Here is a 19,211-nt window from a genome sequence, read left to right as displayed (position 1 = left end):
GTTGAGCGGCTGCTGCGCACTGGTTACCGCGCCAAGCTGTCCGGCAGCGTTTGAGAGCGCTTTTGGCAGCTCGCGACAGGCGCCGGATCGACGCGGCTTCACGTGCGCGACGGTACCGCGTTTATCCCGACGCAGAAGGGAAAAGCCGCAAAATAAGTAACCCTTTACACTCAGGACTTGAGACTGACTCCATCAAAATACCTGAATTTTATTAGCCCGACGTTTCGGAGCCCATTCGGCTCCTTCAGGGGGTTGTTCTTCGGGGGGTGCACGTTGTGCTGCTATTAAAGCGTCTTTTGTAAAGAAAGGAGGGGGAGCAATGGAGGTGTGGAGAGACTTCACAGACGGAATGGTGGGGGGAAACAAAAGGAAAGGGGGGGCGTTCTTGACGGCTTCCCTGGTGCTGAGATTAACAGTGCTGGGGAGAGTGCTCGCGGGGGTGCCATTGATGGGAGGCGGGGGGGAGGGTTGTGGTGGAGGTTACAGGGTCGCGCCGACGTTTTTATGTTGGTGAAACAAGCGGGAGTCTACCTGGCTGTGCGTCCTTTTCTTCTTATCGCCGCCCTTGAGAGCGGCATCCAGCCAGTAGACCCCAAAGTGCGGGAAGCAATCGGCATAATAAGGTCCAATAACAACCGCAGAAGAGAACGCAACTTATCTTCCGACGAAATAAGAGCAGCGAGAACACTGAAAGAAGATACAAGCATTGTAATGCTACCGGTGGACAAGGGGAACTCAACCGTTGGTTTGAATATAAAGGACTACGATGAAAAGGAGTCCGCCCTACTTGACAGCCAAGATTACGACAGTCTAAAGGAGGACCCCACTATGACAACCCAGTCTGTGCTGAAGAAGACGCTGATTGAAATATTCCGCAACCATCCAAATTCTCGAAATCTCTACCTAAAATCTCTACCTAAATGTGTCGGAACGCATCCACCCCAGCTTTCTACGGCTTGCCAAAACTCCATAAACCCGGAATCCCTTTACGACCAATCGTAGACTTTTCGTGTTCCCCACTACGATCACTGTCCACTTACTTGTATCCGATCATACGCCACTCACCGGAAGGACAGCATCGTACATGCGCGACTCTGAGAATTTCATCAAACTCACATCAAAAGTACGTATCGAAGATGATGAATGTCTGGTCTCTTTTGATGTAATCTCTCTGTTCACAAGAGTACCCATTAAGTTGGCTGTTTCCGCAACTAGGGATGCCCTGGAACTCGACGATAAGCTCAGCGAGAGAACTCCTTTGAGTGTAGACGAGATCTGCCGCCTTCTCGAACTGTGCCTGTCGATTACCTATTTCACCTTCGAGGGCAGCTACTAAAAACAGGTTAAAGTAACTGCTATGGGGGCCTCGATTTCCGTTGTCATGGCTAACTTGACTATGGAGAGCATCGAGGAGAGAGCTTTAAATACTTTTTCCCTGAAGCCAAAAGTCTTCCTGAGGTACGTGGATGATTGTTTTTGCATCGTGAAGACGAGCCAAATCGAAAACTTGCAGAAACACTTAAACTCAATAGAAACGGATATACAGTTCACATATGAGCGCGAACAGAATGGGTCACTCCCATTCTTAGATGCACAAGTTACACGAAAAGACGGCATTCTAAAATTTTCAGTCTACCGAAAACCAACCCACACAGGCCGCTATCTTCATTTCCAATCCGACCATCCGGCAAACCACAAGGCCTCTGTTGTAAATTCTTTATTCAAACAAGCCGAAACTCATTCTTCATCGGAATCGGATCAAAAGAAATGAAAGAGAACGGTTCTCAATGAACTTAAGAGGAATGGCTACACAGAGGGCTTCATTCTAAAAAAACTAGACAACAAAAAAGAAGCAAAACGCGTGACCTTCAGCCGTTGACTTCTGCCCAACCCCAGAAGGAAGTGTCCATCCCGTACGTCAGAGGTACCAGCTGAGCCGAATATTAAGAAAAGAAGGCCTCAAAATGGCGCACAAACCAATAAACACTTTCAATATCCTCCTCCCTAAACCAAAAGATTGTCCACCTAAAGAAAAAGCTCAAGGCGCCGTCTACAAAATCAGTCGCGCCGACTGTCCGGCGTCGTACTTCGAGGAAATCAAAAATCTAAAAGAAAGGATCAGACAACACGAGAACGACGTCAGAACATTCAACCGTACTCGCAGCGCTGTCGCTGAACACTCTGAAGACGCCGACCACAAAATTGCTGTCCAGGAAACTGAAATCCTTCAAGCGGAGACGAACTGGCGAAATAGACTACTACTGGAGTCATGGCACATTCAGAATACGCGGAATAACATAAACCGCGTGAAGGGTAACCTACCCTCGGTGTACGTCCATGGACTTGGTGACATGACGAAAAGAAGAAAAGGACGCACAGCCAGGTAGACTCTCGCTTGTTTCACCAACACAAAAACGTCGGCGCGACCCTGTAACCTCCCTCCCCCCTGCCCCCCCCCCCCCCGCCTGTCATCAAGAGCACCCTCGCGAGCACTCCCCCCAGCACCGGTCATCCCAGCACCACGGAAGCCGTCAACAACGCCCCCCCCCCTCCTTTTGTTTCCAACCACCTTTCCGTCTGTGAAGTGTCTCCCCACCTCCCGTGCTCCCCCTCCTCTCTTTACAAAATACGCTTTAAAAGCGGCACACCACCACCCCCGAAGAACAACCCCCTGAAGAAGGAGCCGAATGGGCTCCGAAACGTCGCGCTAATAAAATTCAGTTATTTGGTTGGAGTCAGTCTCAAGTCCTAATCAATTTCCCAACCAGATAGGCAATTCTGTCGAAATGTTTAGCTTGAACGCTTTACACTCAGTGATGTGTTCAGTCTTACTTTTGCGAATAATTTGTTTTTCTCTTCTCAAGCCTAGACTAACATGGATTACAACGCGAGACTCATTCCAGAAGCGCTGTCACTTGAGCGCGCTTTGCCTCCGTAGAGCTTCCGTTCAGAGCCACAGAAAGTTGTCCGCGAGTATAATTCGTTTAACTTACATTGTTTGAGGGCACTACAAGCGCGGCGCGTTAAGGGGCAGTGAATCGGTATTTTTTTTTAATTTCGCGCACTTTAAAGAAAGGCTGTAACAAAACTTCGCAGGGCTATTGGCATAGTTGAAATAATCCGATGTCTCCGAACGAGCGCGACAACTTTTCTACTGAAGAGTTTTCGCTAGAGTGAATATTTCACAAGTTAATAAAGCAAACTTTGTTAATTTCCCAGCCTGACGGATTGATTGAAAAAATATCATGACGTTTCACTACAAACTGCGTTTGAGGCAGTAGCCGTCACTGTTTTAACTTTTAAGACTGTCACCATATGTTCGGTTTACATCCCTCCCCATACCCATTTCACAACTCGAGACATGGAAAATTTAATTAGCCAGCTGCCGGAGCCTTTTGTTTTAGTTGGAGATTTTAATGCTCATTGCACTCTTTGGGGCAGCGATAAGAATGACCCAAGAGGCCAACTTATCGAAGATTTCATTTTGACAAACAACATCTGTCTTTTAAATTCAGGTGCACCAACTCATTTTTCACCGAGTTCACGCAATTTTAGCTGCCTCGATTTAGCCTTTTGCTCTCCGGACATTTCTACAGATTTTAAATGGGATGTACTCGAGACTTCATATGGCAGTGATCATCTACCTGCCATAATCAACCTCACCTCAACGCTACCCATTATATCGCACAAACCACGCCAATGGAAATTACAAATGGCAGACTGGGCTGTTTTTACAGAAAGTGCCAGGCTGGAGGAGCTTATTGTAACAAACTTAAGCATTGACGAAATTAATGAAAAATTTACTAACAGTATTATTTCTGCAGCTGAAAAGGTCATTCCACAATCTTCTGGCGTTGTTCGCAAAAAGTTAAATCCTTGGTGGACACACGAGTGTACCATAGCAAAAAAGCTGCAAAATAAGGCCTGGGGAATTTTACGCAGGTACCCAACCCATAACAACTTTTTAACTTTTAAACAAGCCAAAGCGAAAGCTCGATACATTCGGAGACAGGCAGAAAAATCTTCCTGGCAAAAATATGTATCAACAATTAATAGCACCGTCACATCCAAAAGGATGTGGGAACAGGTCAGGAAGTTTAAGGGGGACTACACACCATACACGATGCCAATACTCACACCTTCAGGCACTCAGACAACACTACAACAACAAGCGAATATACTTGGGGAACACTTCTATAACGTCTCTAGCTCGGCTAATTATACAAACAGGTTCTTAAATTACAAACTATCTGCAGAAAAACAGAAACTACCAACTACTTGTACGTCAAGCGACGAATACAACGCTCCATTTACGTTACAAGAGCTTAACAGGGTTCTCTGTGCTGGCAAAAAAACTGCAGTAGGTCCTGACCGCATCCATTATTCTATGCTCGCACACTTGTCCCAAGCATCCGTAGGTGCTCTCCTTAATTTTTTTAACAAAATATTTGAATCCGGAAGCATGCCAAAATGTTGGAAAAATGCAATAGTTGTGCCTTTTTTAAAAACAGGAAAATCCCCCACATCCCCAAGCAGCTTTCGACCCATTGCCCTGACAAGTTGTTTGGCAAAATCGTACGAGAGTGTCGTAAATGCGAGGTTAACATTCACGCTTGATAAACGGAACTCCATCGATTTTCACCAGTGTGGCTATAAGAAAGGGTGTTCAACGACAGACCACCTCGTCCGACTTGAACACGAAATACGTGAAGCATTTTTACACAAACAGCACTGCCTGGCGGTGTTCTTCGACCTAGAGAAAGCGTACGACACCACGTGGAGATTTGGAATCTTACGTGACCTCGCCGCGTTAGGAATCCGTGGCAAAATGCTAAACTGTCTGGCTGATTTTATGTCCAACAGAACATTCCAAATCCGTCTAGGCACTGTGCTCTCGCGCACATTTATCCAAGAAAACGGCGTGCCACAAGGTTGCGTACTTAGCACAACACTTTTTATAATAAAAATGAACTGTGTCAACAAAGTAATTCCCACCTCTGTTATGCACTCCATATATGTCGATGATCTGGAAATAGCGTGCCGCGGCTCTAACTTACGAACATGTGAAAGGCAACTCCAGATAACAATAAATAAACTAATGGAGTGGGCTGAGAAAAATGGCTTCCGCTTCTCTACTCAGAAAACTGTTACAGTGCTATTTTCGCAAAAACGAGGGTTGTACTTAGACCCGGATTTAAGATTGAATGATGTCGCGCTGCTGGTAAAACAAGAATACAAATTCTTGGGAGTAACCTTTGACAAAAAACTAAACTTTCTTGCCCACATTAAAGCACTAAAAATTAAGGCAAATAAAGCATTGAATATCCTCAAAGTGTTATCTCATAAGCACTGGGGTTCTGACCGAACGTGTCTTTTACGCATTTATCGGTCTCTTGTTCGTAGCCTTTTAGACTACGGCTCCATTGTTTACGGCTCAGCCAGACAATCCTACATCCAAAGACTTGATCCAGTACATAACCTTGGACTGCGACTGGTAAGTGGTGCCTACAGAACTTCACCCATTGAAAGCTTATACGTCGAATGTAATGAACCCTCCTTACAGCAGCGCAGAGCATTACTCACTTTTTCCTACGTACTCAGAATTCAGTCATCACCGCAACACATATGCTACAACATCCTCACACAATGCAACTCACGCTTACACTACACAAATAAACCGAACGTGATTAAGCCACTTGTCCTGCGGTATGAGCAATACTGTCGGGATTATGACATTCCCCATGGAGTCCTCCAGGTTGCCAAGAAACCACAACGGCTGGCACCGTGGTGCGATTTCACACAGTTGTGCGACTGGACATTGACTCATTTAAAGAAGAAAGACACTCCACGCGAACACATTACACAAGAATTCCGTGCACTTCAGGACAAATATCAAAATAACATGCAATATTACACTGATGGCTCTAAAACAAAAGATCACGTGGGTGTGGGGGTCGTAGCGGAAAATTGGGAAACAAGTATTCGATTACCACAACACGCTTCTGTGTTCACGGCTGAAGTTTACGCTATCTGGGTTGCTGTTAAAAAGATTATAACTGACAAACACAAACATGCAGTCATATACACAGACTCTTTAAGCTCACTGAAGGCTCTACAGTTGAAATCTGAGTGTGAACCCCTGATAGGAGACATTCTAAACATGTTGGTGCTTAACGAATACGGGAGGTCAATTCGTTTCTGCTGGGTCCCAAGCCATGTTGGGATACCAGGTAACGAAGCGGCTGATAGATGTGCATTGATGGCAGCGCACAAAGATATTACAAACACGAAACTCCCATATAATGATAGCATCCGTGCAATTAGAAAAGCCTTCACGGTAAAATGGCAACGCGAATGGGACCGTAATTCCGACAACAAGGTACATCTCACGAAACCCATAGTTGGCGAGTGGAAGTCATGCTATCATCAGGAGCGGTTCATCGAAGTAGTTTTGTGCCGACTACGCATCGGGCACACACACCTCACGCACAATTACCTACTTAGGAAAGAAGACACACCAACATGCGAGAAATGTCAACAGCCACTAACAGTTATACACATATTACTCACATGCACGCAGATTGAAACACACAGACGAGCACTCTTGAAAAAATTATATGAACAACACATACCATTACACCCTGCTCTAATTTTAGGCGATGATCCACTGGTCCCATTTTGTGACGTCCGTAAATTTTTAGACGACACTGGATTTTTACATAAAATATAGATTATTAACAGAGCCTTTTCCTTCATTCACTGGATTTTAAAACACCTCGTGTTTGGCGCAGCATAGCCTCAGCCGCTTTTGCGCCATTAAACCCCATTTAACTAACTAACGGATTGATTGAAAAAAAAAATATCATGACGTGGCAATTCGACACACGTAGCGCGTATGTTCTTTAAAAGAAAAATACTTGGCCCAAGTTAGCTGAAATACCCTGTATATAAATATATATGGACAACCTTGGTGAATACTTGGGAGCACCCCCGACACGAGCAAAGGGCTAGGAGCACTGCTAGAAATTTCAGGTCGCTGTCTTGAAGCGTGCCTCATAATCAGACCGTGGTTCTGCAACGTAAAACCCCCTAATGTATAATTTTGCATTGTTTTGGAGCCTAGCTAAAGAAACAAACAGGCAAGGTTCGTGGGAAGTAAGCCCTGGCAACCACGAGATGGACGAGCGGGAAGCCCTTTGCAGCCGAGCGCACTGACAGTATGAAAAAAAGAAAAGAACAGTAGAGCGTTGGTGCGAGCCGACCAGAGCGATGGCATCCCTATAACTGCCTCACAATGTAAACAATGCCTTGAAATGCCCGATATCAACGCAGGGCCCATTTTCGAGTAATGAAAGCGCAGATTCGTCCCCGAATGGTAGGCGAGGTGGGGTCAGAGGAGGTTGCCTTGCCGAGGGTAGCTGCGTTATGTCACGATTCTGCCTGTCGTCTTCGGCCATCAACCAAACTCTGAAGAAGTGCTTTGACGGCCTCTCATGTGAAAAGAACGTCTTATTTTCAACAAGCAGCTCCAGCGAGATTCTGAAAGCGTTGGCGACCAGCATGCTATTAGCGTCTCCACTATGTATTGAGAGTATCTCAAAGGGTACAATTCTCGAAACGCGAAGTTTCTGGTTGTCTAATTGCTGACCGCAACCCAGACCAAGGGATGACAGCGACGTTGTTGTTCCTTGCGTTCACAACTGCCAATCGCATCAACGACATTTTGTAAAGTGAACTTACGCAGCGTTTTTTTGGGCTGCGCGCTTAATATTACGTTTGTCATTTCGTTACGAAGTCAACTTGTTTAAAGGGAGACTTCAAACTGCAGCATTTTGATTTCGTCTATTTGGTGATGGGGAAGAAACATCATGTCTTTCGCTCAGTGATTTGTAAAGTTCGCCAAGTTTTACTTTACTACCTTTTCAATTAGGTTGTCATAAAATTTCAAGCCGTAGGCCGCGCATTTTGCAGTTTTGACAGCGAAAAAAAATATATGCTTACACTGTAGTAGGCGCGGACACTCATACGAGCAAGCCGGTATGCATGTATCTATGACAAATCAATGTGACATGTATACTTACTTTTGATAAATCAAGTTTTGTGAGAATTCAGGGTGCTCTGCAAGGTCACCTAAACAGCATTGTTCCGTACCATTTACGAGATGAGTGTATTTGCTCACAACACCTGCTAGTGTTGGTTCGTTGTGATAATGTATCCTGAAGTATGCTCATCCTCTAAGCAACTGTTGGCGACCAGGTAACCTGGCTACACTTCAATAACATATCATACCGACACGTCTGCCTAATCATCATCCTGGGCACCAAACACTCAAACGGTAAACAGTGCAGGTAACAGTTATAGTGAAAGGCGCGGACAGATTCGCTGTCTAAAAACGAAATTCCTATGCTTGCGAAAGAAAGGCACATAATGCAAAAGCACAACGCTGTCTAAAAGTGCACGACGGACTGGCAGGAATGCGAAGTGAAAGCAAAATAATGCAGCCCGACTGGCAATTACGGTACGTCCACACTTGGCCTGTTTTCGCCCCAGAGAAAGCTGAAATTTATTCCGCTTCAGCGGGGCCTGAAATAGCACGAAAACTTCGAGTGATAAACTGAATATGGTGGTCAGAGTGTCAGTGGGAATGCTCATTGAAGCAGTAAAGAATTACCCTGTGCTTTACCTTAGAATTCACTGCCTCTACAAGCACACGTTTTAAGGTCCTGGGAATCAGCAGAAGGTGCGACAGCGAAGCTTTACCGTATGCCAACTTTTCCGATTCGGCAGAACTGGCCGAATTCACTACCGCCGCTTCCTGGCGATCCAGTTTTTTAGCTGCTGCTAGTGCATCTCTAGAAAATAACTATTGACACTTTCTTGTTCCTCCTCCCTGATGAGTGCTGAAGAACGGCGCTATGGCGCAGACGAGAGGCCAAGATGCTCGTCTTGACTGATAGGCCAGTGAATGAACGGGTTGCTTGATGTGGTGTGGTGATGAGCGCACCACACCCACAATCAGGCACGTAGTAAGAAGAGGCGGCAAAAGAGGCAGCGGCAGTGGCAATACAAAGGTTAGCAACTAACTTGTGGGGTATTGGGCGAAAAAGAATTTCCATCCGCTTTGGTCTAGTCGCTCTTTCGCTGCTTCCGAAGCGTTAACACGCTCTTGAAGCCAGTTTATACCATCGTCTTCTTTCCCATGTATGTCACCTTGTCCTCTCACTATTTTGCTGTCACTCCGTTTTCCTTGGGGTTAGTCGGGCAACGTATAGATAGCGTTGTGCCCTTGGGTCTCCTGACTGTTGTGCTGTAGGACGCTGAGTAAAACTTCGTTGACACTCAACGCATCTCCCAAATTTGTTCACTTCTAACGGCGTCTACGCTGTTTACCATGTCGAGCGTACGTCAACTATCCCAGCTTATGCCCTGTTTCATACTCGGTAGGAAAAGCTGCAAACGCTAGAGAGATTCATATCACAGCTCGCATTCGTAACCAAGCAATATTGCGTCACGTGTGAAAAGAAAGGCACGGCTCTGTGTCATGTTTTGCGACGTGGCATTAAGTTCCAAACTTCTTTGTCGCAAAGCACAGCGCATTTACTCTACTGAAAGCATCGCACGTCTAAAGCCATTTGCTACCCAGTGAGCGCAGTTACGCTTTTCTGCGACCAGCCGCATACTTGGCGACTTCGCAGGATCGCAGCTAAACTTCCAGCGGAGCTATATCTCTCCAGCGGTTGGGTTAATAATTTCCGTTGAAGGTCTTTGTCGCGTGCTATTTCCGCTCTCTTGTGGGGAGCGTGCTGCTGCTCTTCGAGACCTGTCTAATGCTAACATCAACCAACTAGCCAAAGTACACGTCCCAATTATAGCCTGAAATTAAATCCATCACGTTTTAAAATTCTGCTCGCATTCGGACGCGAAGAAAGGGGGTTAACCGAGGGGCCTGATTTTTTATTCTTCATATCATGAGAAGTCAACAAACAAAGACGCCTCGGAAAACATTGGGGGAAATTACTTGTGCTTAATAAATGGCACATAAAGAAACGATGCTCTAATGGAAATGAATGGGGATGAAAAAACAAATTGCCACTCAACTTGCCACCTGCGGCAAGTTCTTTTTTCATCCACTTTCATTGTTGCTATTTATAATTTTCTTTAATTCAATTTATAGGTAGATTTCCCCAATGTTTTCCCAAGTGTCTTTGTTGCCTTCTTATAATATGCTCGCATACGAGGCTTTCTAGAATTGTCATAAGAAATTTCTAGCAAAGGCACAACTACAACCGCGCACTTTTAACTTCTCGTCCGCATCAGCCATAGTCAGATCAGCTGATTAGGGTAGGAATCGCTTTCACGCACAGTGGAAACCAAAGGCACCAATTAACTCACATTACTTAAACTTCGTCATGGCATAACCCAGAACTTAACCCTTATGTAGAATGAATGAATGAATGAATGAATGAATGAATGAATGAATGAATGCTTCAAATTTGTAGAACAATATCCTGTGTACCTAGTCTCATTCGTACCAACATGGTTACGGGAGATTCCGAAACCACGATGTTAGGACCATTGAGAAATACTATGTTGTGCTACCTGGTGGGGTCAGGAAAACCCGTCCCTCGTGCATAACTCAAAGGATTTTTAGACTTGTGGAATCCTCTGGGCTGGAATTTTGCTCCATAAGGTGGCCTCACAGCCTGCAGGGTTACCTGACTAAGCTAGCCGGGATGCTCGGTTGCCATGATCAGAAGTTTGAATCCTCGCATTTTTTTCTTCATATATGAAGGTGGTAAGCTCTAATTCACTTCTTGGAGTACACTACATCTCCAGGCTTGGAGTGGCACCTGACACAGCAATAACGCCGAGAGCCAGTGGGGCTATGCTAATACAGGTACAACTACTTTAGGAAGACCCACTAAGCTTCAACAAAAGACACTCCCTCACAAGAACGCGGACTGGCCTCCCTGGTGCAGTATTTGGCCACTATCTTCCAAAAAACTCATTCAGTCAACCAGTGGCCCTCAGTCCCAAGCACCTGCGGAGCACTTGACCAAGGCGGTTCTCAATCCTATAACGTAGCAGAGGGTGCTAAGAATCTCTGTGCTTGGGCATACCGCCAGTGGAAACTGACCCTGGCAACATTTCAAACCCGAACTCTCTCGACTGAAGCTAGCTCCGCAAAAATGTAGAGTAACTATCAGGCATTCTTTGGGATATCATTGGCCTTAGGTTAGAAGAACTGGCGGGGCTTCTACAGTGCTGACTAATGGCGACGTCCTTTGCTATGGAGGACTTCGAGATAAGAAGCAGTGCGGTGTAGGATTCCTAATCTATAAGGACATAGCGGGCAACATTGACAAATTTTACTGCAGTAATGAGAGGGTAGCACAGTCGTAATATAATAACAAGAGAGAGAGAGATAATGTTTAATGGCAAAAAGGTGGAGAGGTCGGCCTGAGTGAAGTACCTCTAGCCTGCTACTCTATGCTGGGGAAGGGGTTTGGGGAATAACAGAGGTGGGATGAGAAGAGGAAGGAGGGTGGTAGTACGGCAAATACGATGAGGGCTGCACATCACACTGTATCTGTGCACTGTGTACGTGTACACTTCACATCACAGCACAGTCATCTTAACGAGCAGAGTTAGAAGTTACTGCAATGTAGCCAAGAGGCTGTCTATAGCGTTCATAATTTTTACCGCAGTTAGTGCCACTGGCGTATTATAACCGGACAGTGGCAACTTCAGGGCGGCGATTATTAGTCGCAGCATGGCTTTGATTACAGAGTCTGATGGAGCCATCTTTGAGCACTGTCCTTGCTCACGCTGACAGTCTAAGGACCGTGTGCGCGGCGGCAGGCGTGGCCATACATTTGATTCCGGGCTTACGCAGCTGTCTTGAAACAATGGCTTAGAGAGATTTATCGATGCCAATTCAACTACATTCTCCTTCACCTGCGGAATTGGAGCCAGGGAGCTCTCGTTTGGACCTACAGCTTGCCCACGCCGATGACGCGTTCGTCTCCTCCGCTGTTGCACTGACGCTGCCGCCTCCTTGTGGGACATACTTCTCTTGCTAATTTTTTTCAGTACCTTTATCTCCTTTCTTTGTTTAGGACACTCCTCGGAATTGGCCTCGTGGGGTACATCGCAATTCGAGCACTTCATTTCTTTCACTGTGCACGAAGAAACGTCATGGCTGCCGGCACAGCGGAGGCATGCCGTATGGCCTGTGCATACAGTGCTGACATGGCCTAGCTCAAGGCACATGTGGCATTGCAGTGGCCAGGGCACATAAGGACGCACCGCGTGTCGCACATAGCCCACCTTGACATGACCGTGTAGCGTACCTCCCTCTAAAGGAATCTTGACGCTCGTCGATCGACCGAAGCGGTGAAAATCTATGACCTTCACTTCAATGGTCTTCAAGACGGGAGCCTCCGTAGCTCTTCGTTGCTGATGTCAATCATGACATCGGAAATAACACCTGCCCTAGTGCGACCACAGTGCACGATGAACGACCGGACTTCTATGTGTCCTAGTATGCGCATGGTTTTCAATTTTGCGAGTGCGGCCTGCGTCGTTACTTTCACTGTAACTACGTTTTTCATGTTGTTAATACGCACTTCGTTAATTCCTTTCGTAGCCACGTTACCAAGGTAAGTGTTAAGAATCTGTCTGTGTGCACAATTTAAATACTGAGACACATCGAGCGGCACAAAAGCGATCCTGTAAGTCGGAGTAGGCGGCCCATTGGGGCCCTGCTCACTCACGTCGTTGGTTGTCTTGCGGTATTTCCTCTTCATTCGCCTGCCTTCCACGATGGTGTAGCCATAGTCGGAGTCCATTGGCTCGCTGTTGGAGAAACAGGAAACGGACATCTCCATGCCTAGGTTGCAAGCTTTACATTTTATCCCTGCGAGACGCAGTGAGAAGAGGTGTGCTTGACGCTGGTGATGGTGTGCCGTCTATCATCGCCTCGGATGTCTTCGCGTCCAAAAAGCACAATTAAGCCTTCACTATCACAAAACTATCGCAGCAAGGCAAAAAGCGACGCTTACTCTGATCACTTCGTCACTCGTATTAAAGCCTAATAGGAGGCATAGATGAAACGTAGTACTAGCCTACTCTCCAACCTCCAGTCATGATGATGATGAAGTAGATCAGTTTTATGCGAAGATGTCGAATTAGCGATGAGAAAAGTGCAAACTCACTCTATTGTTGTGATGGGCAACTTCGTTGGAAAAGTGGGGAAAAATCAAGCTGGTGAACAACTACTTGGCAACTACGGCTTCGATTGTCGGAACAATAGAGGAGAGATGTTGGTAGAATACGGGGAAAGGAATAAGCTGGGAATAATGAATGCTTTCTTCAGGAAGCGAAGCAACAGAAAGTGGAGCTGGGAAGGCTTAATAGTGAACCAAGAAATGAAAATGATTTGATACATTCTGCCGATCCGACCGTAGTGTAGGATGTAGAAGTATTAGGCAGGGTAACGTGCAGTGATCAAAGGTTAGTGAGGTCTAGTATTCACCTCAATTTCAATAGAGAAAGAACAAAATTGGTCAAGAAGAAACAGGCCGACCTAGACGCAGTAAGGGTAAAAGCAGACCAATTCAGGCTGATACTTGAAAACAAATATGCAGCCTCCTTAAAACAGAGGGATGAAGATGACAGTCGTAATGAATGAAACCGTAACCAGGCTGCCTTCAGAAGCAGCAATTGAAGTGGCAGTTAATGCACCAAGGCAACCAATATCTAAGTAAGCTCTCTCAAATAACGAAGATCCTAATAAAGAAATGACAGAGAATGAAAGTGTCCGACTCAAGAGATCAGACATTCGCGGCACTGTCAGAACTAATGAACAAGGAGAAAATAAGAGATATTCAACAGCTGATAATTACACCTTCTGTGGCGCTGGGAGAATAAGGTTTTAATTTCATACACGAATGTTTGACCTAGCCATGCTTCTCAGTGTTAAATCAGATGTGCGTAGTTTAGCTTTTTTGTCGTCTTGCGTTTTGTGTTATATACTTACTTTACAGTCACCTTTCGTGTATATATTTGACGTGCGATGGCTAACAATAAACCGCTGAAAGTTTGCGTACATGTGTGTCTGTTTTTTTTTACATTATAGAACAATATATTACAGCAAGCAGAACTATTTCCTATATGCCCCATGCACAGCTCTTCAGCTTTCGCAGCCCCCTTGTGGTCTTTCTGGTAGTGTACAGTGTTGTTCCTGCTCATTTAGCGGACTTTACGCTTTGCTGGCACATGATTTTCATCAAATATACAAAACGTCCCTCGTTCAGTCACAAAGGACACCCTAGATATCTACTGCGCGCCTCAGGAAATTCATTAAAGTAGACAGGAAGTGGGTATTCAGGGGTCTCGTGCAAAATTCCTACACTGTGACACAAGCGTTAAAGAGTTCTTCACACGTCCACCCTAACGTATTGCCCACGTTAAATGCTTTCAAGCTCCGTGGCACCTAAAGTGCTGACGGCGAGATGTTCCGATTAACAGCATCGTAATGCTGTAGGACAGTAGCTTAGGAATTTCGTTTTGGCAAATTTCGCATTTGCTTTACACTCTCGACACGCTACCCGTGCATCGTTCAAAAGACGCCCACATGTGGTTTTGAAATTTCGTTTTCGTTGCGCGTTCAAATATTTCAGTGCACCGAGAAAACCTTCTGCGACGTTCGCAGAATTCGCCGTCGTAGTATTCATGGCATTCCTTCTGCTTGAACTGCACGATTGTCTCGAATGCGTCAAGTTGGGGGAACTTACTGACTCTACCAGCGCATTGCAAAACCAAGACAAGACAAGCTGATAACTGCCAAGGGACACTTGTCGATCGGCTCTGAGATTTCGCCGAGCTCTAATCACGTGACGCCCCCCCCCCCCCCTAACTGCTGTCTGTTGACCGGCGAACGGGAAAGTCGCAGTTTTGCTCCGGCCTGTGCTCGAGTCTCGCCGCAGTACCATAATTGTTCTAGTTGCTTATGGACATGGTTGTCAAAAGTGTTTGGCTTAGGCGCTGTGCCTCTGCTGCAGACGGAGAGTGGCTACACATCTGGCTAGCCGAAGATACCACCTGCTGCTTGAAGTCTGCAGGCAGGTAGCCAATTACCATTTCTCAGCTAGCTCCTAAGGAAGCAGGTCACTGCATAAAGTTATTCCAGCTGGTAAGATAGCGCTTGTGGATATCCCACATGATACGCAGCGTCTTGCCGCAATGAGGGATGACATTGGCAGGAACAATATAATCTGATTCAAGCTGGTTCTGGTAGCCACAGCGCTGAGAATGTCACCGATACTGCGCATGCAGTCAATACTGCGCATGCCACTGAACGCGACAGAATCCCGGTTGATGAGGCCGTGAAGAAGGAGGTGGCAGCTATTTGTTGCAGGGCTGCGGGAGCTTCCGGTACGAACGGCCATGATAGTGCTTGGCCTGCTCTTATCGCATACCAGTGTTCACTCGTCGGGGCTTTGTAATGAGCTGTCGGTCATAAACCTGCAAACCCTAAGCGGGCCGAGCGGACATATTGTCAAGGGGGTCGACAGTTTCTAAAGCGAATGTGTTTTGCGCACCGTCACGGGACATTCCCGACTGTGGCTGCTGGCTACGTTTGTACAGGTGGTTTTCACTGCCCCATCACTGCGCAGAAAAAAAACAAAAAGAAAAGAAAAGCTGAATTTCGAAAATTCGAGTTTTTCTTGACTAGCCTGCACATCTCCAGAGTAATTTTGATATCAAGAACTATGCACATTCTAAAATTTTTTACACTCTGAAAGGGTGCGCCCTTTGTCCTTTGCGTCACAGCCCTGCCTTGAGATGCTATAGCAATTTTTATTGTGCATGACAGCGAGCTCCAACTACATCTGCGATGGGAAAAAGCGTAGTTAAAGATGTGTAGACAAGCTGGGTTGTACACCAGCGTACCTGATAATAGTATTGACAACACCTCTGAAAGGTTACTTAATTTGCACTTGATCTCACCTGTCACCGCTCTCATGATCTTTATTTGCAGCGGAATGTCCGCAAACTTCAGTCCTCGACAAGGATTCAACCTCGCCCGTCAAACGTGAAGATCTTCGCCCCTGAGCCAAACGCCCTTTACACAGCTGTAAAATGTGTAAAAACGTTTATGGTGCAGTTCTTTTAGATGCTGCTATACCTCTTGCGAAGTAAGACGATGTAGGCACCTCGCAAGAGATACCCACAGGAGTTACCTCCGATTTATTTTAAATCAACGTTCGCTTCTCTCTCTCTTTCTTTCCAGGTGTCCTTAGCGGCAAGCGTCGGGAGCCCTCGCCTGACAGCTTGGAACGAGGCGCCCGCGCTGTCGGCTCTCCGATCGGCGCCGGTGCCAGCGATGACTCGCGCCAAGGCTCTGGCTCCGTGAGGCTGCACCCTGAGCCCAATGCAGACGCCATGATTGAAAAATGCAAGAAGCTGACGGGCATCTTCTCCACCAAGACCCCGTTGTGCGTGAATCTGTCTGGCTCGGAAGGAGAATCGGCTAGCCTTGCGATGACGCTGTACGTTCCCTCAAAATCCCTCCTGCCAAACAGGGCGAACCTCTTTCCCCTCGGCGCCTTCACCGAGACCGAATCGTCCTTCGGTAAGTCGGTGGCTGCGGTCGCAAGCGGCCTCCTTGGCACTGTTGCATGGGTTGTCACACCGCTGTCACACTTTTGTGCGTACGGGATTTTCTTTTGTTTGGGCCGTCGGTCGTCTTTACTTCTCTGTAATGACATGTGGAGCATTCGGATTCACTAGAACGTCGTTCTTGCGAACAATCCTGCCCTTAGAGGTTCTTTTGCATGCGTGCCCTGTTCTCTGCCGCGAGCTTACCTGCGAAGCGCATACGGCCACTGCAAGAATGACGACGCAACGGCCAGCTCTCGGTTTATCTGCGGGGATTACATACGGAAGAGGGATGGAAGAGCAACGAGAATATTTTAAAGCGATGTTCGCGTTGTGTGTGCCCCTCGTCCGTCATGCGTGTGAAGCCGGCCACATAGTGTGTGTATATATATATATATATATATATATATATATATATATATATATATATCATAATAAGCCAACAAACACACCAGGGGAATTACACATGGAAAAAAACTTGTACTTACTAATTGAATTAAATACATGATAAATTAATGGGAACGAAAGGGGATTAAAAAAGAACAACTTGCCGCTGGTGGGGAACTGTCCCACATCTTCGCATTGCCCGCGCGATGCTCTAACCATTTGAGCCACCACGGCGTCTTTTCCCCGTCCACTATCTTGGGTACTTATGTTTATACTACTAGAACTAACCTTGGAAGTGTTAGCCAGCGCCACCACTCACAAACCTTGGCAGCGGATGTGGAACATCCTTTCTGCTGCAGGCGTCACGAGTACGTGATCCATTTGGGTGAAGCCAACTGGTCAATAAACCCACACATGCTACCTGAAGGCATCAATGTTGCGGGATTCGAGACCCCCGTTATGTAATGAACGAGAAGAAAGGGGCTAATGAGGGGCCCAATTTTTATTAATCACGTCATAAAAAGCCAATAAAATAAACACACCAAAGACAACACAGGGGAAATTACATGCACTTACTTATTGAATTAAAGAAATGATAAATTAATGGGAATAAAAGTGAATGAAAAAAACAACTCGCCGCAGGTGGGTAACCATCCCTTGTCTTCGCATTACGCGTGCGATGCTCTAGCCCATTGAGCTACCGTGGCCCCGTTCCCCATCTGTTTGTATTTAATTTTTTTAATTTGTTTTACTCTGTATTTTAATCCGATTTTTTTAAAATCGGGATGTTTCTTCATCTACTTTCAGTTCCAAGAATTTATCATTTATTCTATTCAATCAGTAAGTACAAGTAATTTTCCCGGTGTTGTCCTTGAGGTACTTGCTTGTTGACTTCTCATAATATGCACAGTAAAAATTGGACCCCTCGATTAACCCCGTTTCTCCTCGTTCATTACATAACGAGGACCACGAATCCGGCAATATTGATGCCTTCAGATAGCATTTGTCTGTTTATTGACCAGTTGCCTTCACCCAGAAAGATCACGTGCTCGGGACGCCTGCAGCAGAAAGGATGTTCCATATCAGCCGCCAAGTTTTGCGTGTAGTGGCGTTAGCTAAGGCTCCCAAGGTTAATTCTAGTAGTGAAAACATAAATACCCAAGATAGCGGTAGGGGAAACAGCGCCGCGGTATCTCAATTGGTTAGAGCATCGCACGCGTAATGCGAAGGTTGTGGGATCATTCCCCACCTGCGGCAAGTTGTTTATTCATCCACTTTGATCCACATCAATTTAGTATTCCTGTAATTCATTTGGTGAGTACAAGTAATTTCCCCTGCTTATTTGTTGGCTTTACGATATGAATTAAATATCGGGCCCCTCGGTTAACCTCCTGTGTTCTGGTTCAATACATCTACATATATATATATATATATATATATATATATATATATATATATATATTATGCAGGAAAGAAGCGACGAACCTTTTGGAAGACGTGCTTGCTTCACGTTTTCGGCTGGTGGTCCAGTCTGCCTCAGAGTACACCGTACTCTGACGAAGGGATTGTACAGTGACATAACTTGAAAGGGACTGACGTCCAACTACAGTGACCGTACAAGAGCTGCGAACCGGCCGCCATTCTGAGCCCGCACCCGGCCCGGGCCCTACACTACCACAGGCGGCTCGGTCCGGCCCGACGCTAAAGAAGCCTGAGTTCGCGTGGCCCGGCTGGTTCGGCCTTAGGCCGGGTTAAGGGCCGATTTACGCTCGAGCCGCCCATCGCCGCAAGCCGCACCGCAAGCTTGCGGTTGCGCGAAACATTGCGCATATCCAGCACTTGTGCACAAATTACCGTTTACATTGTGTACACAGTGTATACCTTACACATTGTAAACCGAAATTTGTGCATAGGTGTTTCATGCGTGCAATCTTTCGTGCGACCGCACGCGTGCGGTGCGGCTTGCGGCGATGGGCGTCTCGAGCGTAAATAGGCCCTAAGGCCCGCGCCCGGCCCGATCTCGAATAAGGCGGCGCGGACACAAAAAGAAACAATATAAGGAAAATCGGTTTATTTAAATGACCTTATAATGTTGAACTCTTGCATTTCATATGACAAAATCGTGAATATATGCAGATGCCGCGCGCGCACACTGCCCA

At 46.2% G+C, this 19,211-nt stretch overlaps 1 protein-coding gene and 1 non-coding gene across 3 annotated transcripts in view; both read left to right on the top strand.

The window, feature by feature from the left end:
• The window catches only part of LOC135896813 (phospholipid-transporting ATPase ABCA3-like), a 335,034-nt gene that overhangs the window by 25,520 nt on the left and 290,303 nt on the right, over nucleotides 1-19,211 (top strand). For both annotated transcript variants that reach the window (XM_070525172.1, XM_070525173.1), the window contains exon 3: nucleotides 16,298-16,639. In XM_070525172.1, coding sequence (XP_070381273.1) covers nucleotides 16,298-16,639 — 342 coding nt within the window. The remainder of the gene's footprint in view (nucleotides 1-16,297; nucleotides 16,640-19,211) is intronic.
• Nucleotides 18,236-18,309, top strand: TRNAT-CGU (transfer RNA threonine (anticodon CGU)). Its single transcript has one exon. It is a non-coding gene; the product is annotated as a tRNA-Thr (tRNA).

The sequence above is a fragment of the Dermacentor albipictus genome, chromosome 9, assembly GCF_038994185.2.
Source record: "Dermacentor albipictus isolate Rhodes 1998 colony chromosome 9, USDA_Dalb.pri_finalv2, whole genome shotgun sequence".
Lineage (NCBI taxonomy): Eukaryota > Metazoa > Arthropoda > Arachnida > Ixodida > Ixodidae > Dermacentor > Dermacentor albipictus.
Note: the sequence above shows the minus strand (reverse complement) of the source record. Positions and strands in the feature narration are given on the sequence as shown.